Source organism: Castor canadensis, chromosome 18 (genome assembly GCF_047511655.1).
Source record: "Castor canadensis chromosome 18, mCasCan1.hap1v2, whole genome shotgun sequence".
Lineage (NCBI taxonomy): Eukaryota > Metazoa > Chordata > Mammalia > Rodentia > Castoridae > Castor > Castor canadensis.
Genome location: NC_133403.1, coordinates 37,047,801 through 37,059,955, shown reverse-complemented (window position 1 = coordinate 37,059,955; position 12,155 = coordinate 37,047,801). Strand labels below are relative to the sequence as shown.

The window sequence follows — 12,155 nt, the reverse complement described above, 5'->3', positions numbered from 1 at the left end:
CACATATATGTCTTCCTGACAACTGCCAGGTGGGCACACTCCTAGGTGCTATGGTCAGCAATGCAGAGGAGGGGTGACTTGTGCACTAGACACCGAGTCAAACAAATTCATTCAAAACACCACTCCAGGAAGTAAGAAGCATTTGAAACAAAGCCCAAGGAAAAGGGACAACTAGAAGCTGCTGCTCTTCCCATGACGGACAATGCTGCTGTCACACTTCTATTCTGAGGCTTAGCAACCTGAAGTAAACCTTCAAACTTCACGTGTGCCATGGGCTCAAGACACAGATGAGGAGTGGGACCCGGCCAGCCCTTCCAAAGAACAGATACATTCTCCTTACATTTGCTCACTTGCTCTACACCTTTGTGACGCTCCTGTGGCTGGGACCGCATGGGTGCTGGGGCACCCAGCAGTGAGGGAGATGGCCTGGTCCCTGCCTTCAGGGTTCGAAGTCTGGACAAGATGGATAGGAAACAAGTGAAATAACAGAATAAATACAAATGGTGACCAGTGTCATAGCAGAACAGAGCACTGCAGAGGGAGAAGCGCGAGGACCTGGTAAGTGAGCAGCCACCTCGGGAGGCACAGTACCTCACGGCCAGACCCCACTGCTGCCCATGGCAGGAAGAGGCTTCTCAGGGTTTGTCTTCAGGGCCCCCAAACATGGCCAGTCTTTGTGCTTGAAAGGATGACTCACTGCGGGCTAAAATCATCACCAGGTTCAAGTGTAGTAACCATATCAAAAACCAAGGCAGCTGGTGGTTCTGGGTGATGGCTAGTTACGAACAAACTGGGACCATGTGGCAAGAATTCTTTTGATGGGAGCACAGTAGGTCTGAAGGGAATCCGAATCCAAAGTGGACAGTGCTAACTCTGGAAAGAGCCAGGGAGGGGCCTGTGGAAGGTCTATACCAACCACCGCCAGCTCCACACCTAGGGGCACTTTGGGATCACGGAGGAAAGAGACTGAAGAATGTTCCATCCTGACTTGAACAAAGCTTCCAGATCAGTGGTTCCCTGATGGCTGGTACCAACTCGGCTAGTCCTGAGGACCCAAAATGGAACAATGGAAGGAGAAATGCAGGCGGCTTGGGTGGAAGGGATTATGTTTGGTGATGGCAACCTGATTTAAGTGAGAATTTAAATCTTATATATCTGACAATTTTGCTTTTCTACACTCTCCTTTTCTTGCTGCATTTTTTTTTAAATATAGAAGAACAATGGAGATGGTAGTCACAGGACTTTTTTAAATCTTGAATAAACCAATTGGCTAACCCTATTATGTGGGCTTATCGGGAGCACTGTTACTGATGCTCTATTTTTTTTTTTTTATTTTGAGGCTGGGTCTTGTCATTATGTAGCCCAAGCTGGCCTCAAACTCCCAATCCTCCTGCTGCAGTCTCCTGAGCGCTGGGATTTCAGGCCTGCACCACCAGGCGCAGACTGATGGGTAAAATCCTAACATCCACAAAAGCCTTCCTACTCCAAACTGAACAGGAGGCCACGGTCCCCGCTCAGAAGTTCTCCTGGGAGGTTGCACCGCCCCCTAGGGAGCGTCTGAGACCTGTGGGAGTGCTTCAGGGTCTCAGTGCCAGAGGCATTCCTGGCATTCCATGATCGAGGTCCAGGGGTGTGACATGCCCTGCGGTTTGCACCAGTCCCAATGAGGACGAACTACCCTGAATCAAATGCCAGTGAGGATGCCTCACCCTAAGTGGAGATGTGAGCTAGGGGCCTGGGGACACCCTGTCTGGCCCCAAGATCCACTGCTGCCCTTTCCTTTCCGGCCTCTGCAGTCACTGGACACCAGGGGGCACTGTGGCACCCCAAGGATGTGAGAATAACCTTCTCCTCCACCTGTCCCTGGTCACCTACGAAATAAGGGTTCCACTTGCTCTGTTCTGTGTCCCTATTAATAGAGTCTAGGTTTCCTTCTCCCCAACCTCTAACAGACAGCTTAAAAAGCTGCCTACCAAAGGCTGTGCCCAATTCTGATGCACTACGTTTAAGAATGCTGTATCTGCCTCTGCAATCCAAGACTCTGACAGCTGCTGGTTTTCAGGGTGGCCTGACTGCACACTCAGTACCTTACCAGTTTCTTGCTCCCCCTTGTCTCCTTCTGCAGCTTCTGCTGGTGTGTCTTGGGGTTCCTTCTTCTGAGGGGCTGTGCTGGAGAAAACGCCAACTGGAGCCCACTCCAGATACAGGGGGACATGGTGGAACTGTGGAAACAGGGGTGGTGACCCATGGGGCCTCATCACAGGGCCCTGCTGGGGAGGGACTCAGCCCCACTCACAGATGAGGACCAGAGAAGCAGAGCTGACAGAGCCAAAAGAACCCGGCCCAGAAGTCTACATGCTGCCGGATACCTGGACACAGCCGGGTGCATCTCTGGCTGCAAGGGAGAGGCCTGAGCCTCTGTTGCTGCCCTCAGTCTGAACACAGAGGACATAGGAGACCAAGTGTTGATGGAGGAGTTAGTGAAACAGACACTGTCAAAAACAAAAAGGAGCTGGGTGCCGGTGGCTCACACCTGTAATCTTAGCTACTCAGGAGGCAGAGATTAGGATAATTGTGGTTTGAAGCCAACCCAGGCAAATAGTTCACGAGACCCTATCTCAAAAAACCCCTTACAAAAATAGGGCTGGTGGAGTGGCTCAAGGTGAAGGCCCTGAGTTAAAGCCCTAGTACTGCAAAAAATAAAAATAAAAAAAAAAACACCTCCCCAAAAAACAAAATAGAGGCCACGCCCAGTCGGTGCCCTTGACTGCTGCCCCCACTGTGCCAGAGCTTTCTGGTGAGCAGCATGTCTTCCCAAAGCAGCAGAAGGGAGGGGTGTCTGCATTTCAGGGGTACTTGCATCTGTCACGGGGTCCTACCCAGGTAACTGCACATGTGGACCAGGCACAGATCGACTCCTGAGAGCCTGGTAGCCACAGGGACCCAGGCTGGGGACATGCCATGAGGCTGGAGTAGCACAGGGTGGGAACTCGTTTAACTCATTTCCCCACCTGCCTCTGGGGATCAGGGAGGGGACCAGGGTCTGTGAAGCAGAAGAGTTGCTGACAAACAGAAACAACCTGTGGTGGTTTGAAAGGTGATGCAATCTTGACCTCTAGAAGCTATGACTGTGACCTTACTTGCAAAAGTCATTAAGTGAGAGATCCTGAAGAGATCAAGAACTCATGGTGGTGGGCACAGTCCACTAAGCGTCCTTGTAAGAGAAACATGGGAGGGAGACTTGAGACGGAGCAGAGGGCAGGGCCAGAAGGCTGGAAGGCACGAGCCCAGGGCCGCATGGAACCACCAGCAGCAGAAACAGCAAAGGACAGACTGCCCCAGAGCCATAAGAGGGGCGAGGCCTGTTGACACCTTGGTTTGGGACTTCTAGATGCCAGTAATATGACCAAATAAATGTTGGTTTAAGCCACCAAGTTGATGGTCGCTTGTTACAACAGCCCCAGGAAACCAATACACTGCTGCTATATTTTTGTTAGTACTGGGTTTTGAGCTCAGGTCCTCAAGCTTGCTAGGTAGGTCCTCTACTGCATGAGCCACACCTCCAGCTCTTTTCGTTTTATTTTTTTAAATAGGGTCTCCCATTTTTTGCCTGAGCCTGTCTCGAACAATGATTCTCTTACCTATGCCTCCCACATAGCTGGGATTACAGACCGATACCACCATACCTGGTTTGTTTTAAAAACAAAACAACAAAAACCAAACAGCCCCACATACAGAACTGCTTTCAGCTCATGGTAGGTTCAGGTAGCGAGAACAGCAAGAATGAGTCAAGTTAACACAGGGAAAGACAGCCCAGGAGGGCGTTCTGGAGGAATAACATGCAGAATCACAGCAGAGCGGGGATTAGCAGAGCTCCCTCGTGCGGGCCCCACACCCAGGCTGTCTGCACGTCCGCTCTCACACAGCCCTACCTTGGAATAGGCCAGATGTCTGAAAGCCTTGCGTGCCTCCAAGGGCTCCAGGAACTCCACTATGGCGGTGACACCACCCTCGGGCAGCAGCACGCGGCCGAGGCTGCCAAAGCGACCGAAGGTCTCCTGCAGCTCGGCTGCTGGGGTGCCTGCTGGGAGGTTCTTGGCCAGAATCACGGTCTTGCTTCGCTCTGCTGCGGCCTTGGGGGTGGCAGTGAGGAAGGAATGAACACACATGGAACTATAGGAGAGGGGCCTCAGACCAATACTACCACTGACCCGTGGTGACACCTCAGCAGCTGGGCTCAGGAGGCCCTGTTCTTTCTGGCATGCTGCCCACCTTCACCATGGCAGGACAGCTCTACAGAGTGGTTAAGGCCCAGGGCTCCAGAGCCACACCCCATAGGTCCCACAGCCTCTTCTAAGCAAGGAAGATTCCAACAGCGCCGACCCTGGTCCTGGCTGGACCTTCCAGGCACTCCAGAGGCTTCCAACAACGAAGCCATGTCTAAGTGCCTAGCCTCCTTCCTGACAGTGCAGACCACCTGCCACCACAGGTGGAGGAAGTATCAAGTTCATAGCCTAAAAGCTACCTGTAATGCACCCCATCCCTCAGGGAGGACAATTCTGAGGGGCCACCCCTGCAGGTTTCTTCCACATACAGTTCCAGTCACCCACAGGACTCACCCATGTCCTCCCAGCTTCCCAGGAAAACCTGTTCTCAGTTCTGCAGCCATGAAGATGGAGCAGGGAGGCACCGCCCACTCCAGGTGAGAACCCACCTGGCTGAATGAGTCTAGGCTGACTCCGTTGTCAATGAGAAAGCGTCGGACTTCTTGAACCAGCTGGGTCTCCCCCAGGGCCACACGCACAGCCACACTGCCCTTGGTCTCCTGTGGGAGGGAGAAAAGGATGAGGCCAGGTGGCCTGTCAGGTGGCTGACAGCACCGTCCTATCTACTAGCAGTTGAGGTGACTCAGAAGCAAAGAGATTTGGTTGATGGCCCTCACCTACCCACACTGAGGCAACACTCCTGTGGCTCTAGTGGGTCTCTCAGTCAGTCCAGGACCTCACAGTCCCCTCCTCCACTTCACCTTCCTTCATGGCCCCAGTGTCCTTTCCTCCTGTCCCCCCAACTTTCTAGCTCCTCTTACCCAACAAGATCGCCGACCTCAACCTGAGATGACTCCCATCTCATACCCTGCGCTCCAAGCAGCTGCAGCTGAGATGTCACCCTGCTGGCCAGCTCACCCTTGCTGTCACACTCTATCCTCTACACTTCACTGTTCCTCGGTCCAGGGCCACCACGTTGCACCTCTGTGCACCTGTGAGTGTCTTTCTTCACTAGAAGGCAGGATCCTCTGCTCTGGGCATGGCTGAGTTTCTGGTACCCAGAGGATACTCATGGCACCTAAGTACCTGCAGCCTCCCTCCTAACTCAGGTTAGCCTACATTGTTCTGCACGGTGGCCACAAGCCACCCAGAGCAACAGGGCACCTGAGATGTGGCACATTTAAGTCAAAACTATGCTAAGTGTGAAATGCACACTGAATTTAGTAAGAAAAAATGAAAAGAAAAAATGAATTTAGTAAGAAAAAATGAACATATACTGTGCATATGTTCAATGACAGTATTTTGGATATGCTGAGTTATGTATATATGTGTATAATATTAAAATTAACTTTGCCTGTTTTGTTTTGCTTTAGAAAATCATAGTCACTAATACCTAATACTAATGCAAGTGGTGACTTGCACTGTATTTCTAAGAGACAGTGCTGACCTTGAAGAGGTCAGGGAGAAGTGAATGGGCAAAATCAATGATGTCCTTTGCTGACTGGCTGAAAACCACACTAACTCAGCAGAAGTTCAATTCTGTAATGTGCATCAGAGAAGAAGCTATTGGTCACAGCATACACCAAGCACACACACACCCACTCACGTGGTCAAACACTTGGCTCTTAGTAGCATTGTACTTCTGTGCAATGGCGTCAGCCACAGCATTCGGCCCCATGAACAGCGTGTTCCAGTTGTGAGAGCTGAAGGCAGAGGTGAACAGGGGTCACACATGGCTGCATGGGAAGCTCTTTCTCAGATGTAAAACCGCTAAGGAGTGGGCTCCTGAACCTACTGCCTGAGCCCCTCCCTCCACCTGACCTGCCATGAGCTAAGTGACAGGGCTTAAGACAAGACTGACAATGACATCAACAATCTCGAGCACCTGTCACGCACTTCCTCTGGGCCAGGGACCCTGCCCTTTGCACAGTCACCTGTGCAGTCCTTACTACACTGCACAGTGGCACATGACTACTGCTCTCCCCACTGTGCAAGGGAGTAAAACAGAACAATGTTCTGGAGGTCATGCACTGAACCCCATCAGGAAGGGTGACAGAAGCCAGGCAGCTTCCAAGGGATATGGTGAGAGCAGAAGCTGGAAGAGGGACAGGACCTGGAGCTGTTGGCTTTGTCTTTAAACTCCTTCTTCTTTCTGTAAGATGACCCTGGAGCATCGGGATCCTCACTGGCTTCCTTCTTGATGGTAGAAGGTAACACATGGAGCATCCTGCCCTGGAGGAGACCAAGGAGGTGAGTGAACACAAGCCCTGCTCTTCAGAACATCAACTCTGTCACGGGTATGCCGCCTCAGTGCAGCATCCCTGATCTGAGGACAGGGATGTGGTCACTCAATTCACCTGACACTGGTACCAGACACTGTGGTGGGGCCAGGTGACACTGCTGTGCAAAGGAAACATCATCACTATAATCAGCACCTACAGCCCTACCCGGCAAGCTGGCACCATCCTGTCCCCACAGGCAGTAAGGATGTGACCTTCATAAGATGGGGAACCAGGTCTGGCCTGGTTGACAGGAGCTCCACAATCCATGAACGAATGAATGAAGAAAAGGTGTGTTGGGGGGGTGCTGGAGGAGATGTGCTAAGCACACTGCTTGGTGACACTGGGAGAGAGATTCTTACACTCATGTGGCCACTTCAATACGCCACGGTTGATGCCCTCCTTGCCAAGGAGGTGAAGGCACATCACTCATTCAACAAGTACTTTGTGAGTACTTACTGTATGCCAGGTACATTCTGGGTGCCACAATCAATGAAGGGGACAGAGTGGACCCCTTCCTTCGTGAAGCATCTTACCTTCTAGAGGCACATGCGAGGTGACAGCCTGACAACCACTGTTGAGTCCTTAGGTCCAATGTGCAGACACACATGCATACACACACACATACACTCTCTCTCTCTCTTCTGTTCACCTGAGCCCAGCAGCTACCCATCCAGCCCTCGAGCCATCTCACCTGGAACACCTGCCCATCCACCTCTGCATAGGCTTTCACAGCGTGCTCAGGGAACATGAAGGTGATGAAGGCAAAGCCCTTGGGTTTCTTGGTCAGGCTGTCGATGGGGTAGTGAAGCTCTGATAGGGGACCTGAACACAAAAGCGTCAGTTGGCTGTGAGTCGGGCTAGGCCTGAGTGCTGGGTGACAAAAGTGCCAGGCACTGGTCAGATGATGGGTGTGACTCATGAGCACAGCAAATATTCGCTCTGGGTCAGTCCAGACCACCCAGCCCAAGAATATGGAGAGTGCCAGCTGTGAAACTAATCTCAAGGTCAAAGACATCATTTCGCAATCCCTGCCTCTAACCTCAAGAGCGGACTGCACCCTGTCTCTACCACCTGCACGTGTAGCCTGCCTTGGGCAAGTCATTCAGCCTCACTGACTGCAGTCTTGCCATGAAACTGTGCTAATATGGCGCCTCCTACAGTCAAAGCCATGAAAGTGTTTGCCATATTGTCACCTTCAAAACCCATGGTTTCTGTACTATTTCTAAAGCTGAACACGAGGATGTCACCACATTCTCCCCGTGGGTCTGTCTTCCCAAATGGACACCTGCTATCTGTAGACAAAGCCCCTCCTGTCAGCCCAGCCCTACGGTATAAGCCAGGGCAGCAGCCAGAGCAGAAGAATCCAATGAGCAGGACAGCAATGGACAGGGGCTTGGGGTTATACAACCCTGCCTCTGGGCAGGTCCCGCTCCGGGTCTCCTTGCCTTTCCTGTCCCACGCCAGGTGCTCTCCCAGCCTCTCTGATCTCCCATAAACTAGGCTGGCCTCTGAAAAGACATCCCAGCCCCTGCTGGGATGTCTTCATTGTCCCAACCTTGCACCCCCCTCCCTCTCCCCTCCATTGTAGGCCTACTGCACTTTCCTGTAACATCCACAGTCCTACAAACACCAAACCCAGCCCTGTGTGACCAGGTTGCACCACAGGCCTTGAAGGCTCAGCCTGAGAAATCACAGCAGCAGAAATGCCCCTCCCTGCCATCTCTCCTCAGATGCTCGGTTTGGACAGAAAGCATTCCATGCCAGTGCGTGTCAGCACAGGTGGGCGTGCTCAGGTCTATACGGTTACTGACCTCCAAACTCTGAGTGCGAGAAACTGATCTCAAGGAATAGCCTTCAGCTCTGCAATCCAGAGAGCAAGTGAAGAGTATGGTACACAGACACGCTGACACTAGTCAGGACCCGTAGCTCCATTTTACAGACATGACAGCTGGAGCCATCGGTCCAAGGTCAAAAGCAGACAGGACTCAAGCCAGGACTGAGTCAGGTGACACCTACCGTAGGTGGAGAAGAGCTTCTCCAGGTCCTCCTCGGAGCTGGTGTAGGGCAGGTTGCGCACAAAGAGTCTCCCAGAGTCAGCCAGGTCCTCCTCCTCCTCGTCCTCCCTGAGCGTCCGACCTTGCCAGGGTCTGGTGCTGTTCTTCAGAGGCCCCTTGGCCACAGGGACATGCTTCTCCCTGAACACCTCGATATAGCGGCCACCTGCATAAGAAATCAGAGCCTCCTGGCTGGCGATCCCAAGTGATGCTGTGGCCCAGGCAGGTAATGACAGCGCTAACCTCTGCTAACCTTGCTCACCTTGTCAATCCACTTCAATCCTGTGGGCCTGCCTGGATTCAGACAACAGGGTCACAAAGCCCAAGTCCTGGGGTCTATTCTCTGGTGCTGCTGGCTGTATGGACTATGTGACAACCCAGCCCTGGACAACCCTGCTGGTAAACTGGCATGTGCCTCACCCACGTGCCAATTACGCTTCAATGTCACCCGTCCTGCACATGAGCTCCAAGATGCTCAATCAATGCCTCTCCTGACTCACTACCTGGACTCCTAGCACAGCTCATGTCTAGTGGAGGCCGATGGCAGGATCTGAGATGCAACCCCATCTCAGGGGTTGCACACTTGCATCCAACACACTGCCCCTCAGCCAGAGCAATAGTCTTAACGCCAGGTTTTGTCCCATGTCTCCTCTCAGCGTAGCCCAGGCAGACACAGTTCTATTAGAGATGTGCCTCCCCCAACCCAGCCCCTTCATGGACCCCGCCTGTTCCGCCCTTCACACACGTTACCTGCACGTATGTTCTGTTCCATGACTGCCTCTCCCCCATGTTTATAGTCTCCAAGCTGCAGGGGGCAGGAACTGTGGTCCCTTCACTCACCACTGCATCTCAGAGCCTCCAGCAGGCTCTTGCAGAGGAGAGAGGAGACACTTCACACCCACGTGTGAGGTCCACAGAGGAAAGAACACGCGACCCGGAACCCTGCAGATGGCTCCTGACCCGTGCTACCCACCCATGTACTCCCGGTTGCACTTCAGCGCTTTCTTCACTTCCTCTTCACTGCTGAAATCCACAAAGATGTATCCTGAGAGAGGAAGGTGACAGGGGTAAGCTCTGCAGGCTCTGCAGACCCTTGTGGGAGTCCTGGGGGATATCTGCACCGTGAAGTGGGGAATCTGTCTTTGCCGGGCCCCTCTCAGCCAAGTCAACCTAAGAGGGAGCATTTAGACTATGTGCTGTGGGTGAAGACGCTTGATTCCAGGTGTCAGAAACACAGGGCCTCTGCCCCAGCCTCATCCCACCCCTGAGCACACCGTCTAGAGAAGTGGCTGGCATAGCAGTGCCAGGACCTGGCTCGGCATGGCCATGGCCACTACCCCTGCAGTTCTTGCCCAGAAACAGGCTGCTGGTGGGGGATGAGGTGTCTCTCTTGAGTAGAAGCCTCTGTGTCCTTGACCTCATCAGGCCCCAACCCTGAGAGGCAGCAGAACAGGGCCAAGTTCCCGCTTTTCTATAGCAGTTATATGACACGTCCAAGACACTTGGAAGAACTTGCTCCAAAGTCTCTGGGTTTTCCACCTTTGGGACAAGGCTGTTCCCATCCTGTGACTCCTCCATCTCCTCCATTCCCACAGCATGTATCTCACCTACCCCATCCACTCCTCTAAGCCAGGCCCAGCCCAACCTGCTTGAGAACACAAAAGCCTCCACAGGCCTCCTTGGCCCTGCTTCAAGCCATCCTGTGCCAATCAGAAGACCAGGAAGCCTATGCCTGTACTTTCCAAAGCCCCAGCCCTGCCTCCTCCCCAGCTCTCGTACAGGGACGTCTGCTGCCCTCAAAAGCATCATGCTTGATGCTGGCTCTCTAGCTCCAGCCCTCCAACCTGGTTCTCAGTCCTGACAACTCAGACCTGTTCCTGACTGATCTCAGCAGTGCCACGAACCAGGGGCACCACCACCATAGATACGACTGACGTAACAATAGCTCTCACGAAGTGGGTAATGGAGGATCAGCGCCATTATAACGTAACTTGTGCTCTCCTTACACTAGTTGACTCAGGTTGGCCCACTGCACAGATAAAGACAGCGAGGCCAAGTCCCTTGTCTTAGGCCATAGGGATCCTCTGTGACCCAGCAGGGACTGGAACCTGGGCAGGGACTGTTCCTCTCTTTCCACAGTGCTCTAGGAGCCTGCGAGGAGAAAGGGGAGGTTGGTGGATACATCAGCCTGCTAAGCAGGCCAACAGGGGAGCTGGAGAAAAAATGCAGCATGGTATGGTGACTAGACTATCCCTAATACAGGAAGACCTCCTTCACCAGGTGCCAGCCCAGGCAGACCATGGTTGTTCTTCCCAGGCACTTCTTCCTGCCAAGGACATCAGCACACCCACAAAGCCAACTCCCTGTGCCTTAGTGTGGCCCAGTGAGATGTGGTTATTCTGCCGCTCTCTCTTGCAGCATCCCGGTGTGGACAGTAAGCAGGCAGGGCTGGTGCCCACCTTCCCAGCTCTAATTCTTCCTTAGGGTCATTCTCCCCACCTCAGGGTGGCCAGACACAGGGTCCAAGGCCAGGGAAGGCTGGCTGTCCAGAGTGGAACTCTGGAGGGATGTGGCCCAGCATGACACCACACATGTTCAGAAAGGTAGACCAGTCCACCTGTCGGCAGAGCTTCCCATTAACTTGGCCCAGAAAACCCAGGACTTGTGGGCATCTACCTGAATCAACCAGGTGAGCCTGCTGGTATGAACAAAGGCTGCTGTGAAAAGGGGGAGAGGAGAAACAGGTGAAAAGTCCATCTCTGTAAACCAAACTGCCTCAGGCAGATGACAGTTTAAGCACATTCACCCAACTGAGGGCCACAAATAGAAAAAAAGAAATGGTGCCCTTAGGACCTCTCCACTTCACACCTGTACTTCTGCCCCGCTGACCCCCTGGGAACTTCTGAGACCTCACCTGTTTTGTTCCCGTGCGCGTTTCTCACTATCCGAATGGCCACTGGCTTCAGAGGAGCCAGAAATTCTAAGACATTTTTCTGTAAGGAAAAGAAATGTTTTTCCCTGGTACCTCTTTTGTTTTGTTTTGTTTTTTAAATAAACAAATGTTTTATTGGACATGTTAAGTGATATGATTCTCAAATATTTTATCTTTCAATTAAAGCACAGGGATGTAGCTCAGTGGTAGAGACGTTGCCTAGCATGAGCAAGGCTCTTGGCTTGAACCCCAGAGCCTCAAAACAATAAAATAAAATACAAAAGAAGCCCCGACAACTAATTTCATGACATCTAGAAGTTAGCATTACTATTACATTTGTTTGTTCACTTGTTTCAGGCAGGGTCTTGCTAGGTAGCCCAGGCTAGTCTTGAACTTGCCACCCTCCCACCCCCACCTCCTAAGTACCAAGGCACGTGAATTCTTCATTTGAACTGACTCTTCCAAGCTGTGCTCCAACAGGCTGGGCCAACAGTGCACGAAGGCATTTATTACCAAATGTTAAAAATGCCTGCCAGTCTGGCAAGTGAAAACTGTGACCACCTAGTTTTGACTTTTTCCTTCTTTTTTTTCTTTAAATAATTGAGTGAGTTCAGATATCTGT

At 52.3% G+C, this 12,155-nt stretch overlaps 1 protein-coding gene across 4 annotated transcripts in view; it reads right to left on the bottom strand.

Moving 5' to 3' along the window:
• Positions 1–12,155, bottom strand: part of Rbm19 (RNA binding motif protein 19) — a 101,520-nt gene that overhangs the window by 77,226 nt on the left and 12,139 nt on the right. For all 4 annotated transcript variants that reach the window (XM_074061135.1, XM_074061136.1, XM_074061137.1 and 1 more), the window contains exons 8-16: positions 11,516–11,594; positions 9,575–9,646; positions 8,564–8,767; positions 7,239–7,369; positions 6,379–6,497; positions 5,872–5,968; positions 4,715–4,825; positions 3,933–4,133; positions 2,093–2,222 (exon numbers count right to left, since the gene is read on the bottom strand). In XM_074061135.1, the coding sequence (XP_073917236.1) occupies positions 2,093–2,222; positions 3,933–4,133; positions 4,715–4,825; positions 5,872–5,968; positions 6,379–6,497; positions 7,239–7,369; positions 8,564–8,767; positions 9,575–9,646; positions 11,516–11,594 (1,144 nt within the window). The remainder of the gene's footprint in view (positions 1–2,092; positions 2,223–3,932; positions 4,134–4,714; positions 4,826–5,871; positions 5,969–6,378; positions 6,498–7,238; positions 7,370–8,563; positions 8,768–9,574; positions 9,647–11,515; positions 11,595–12,155) is intronic.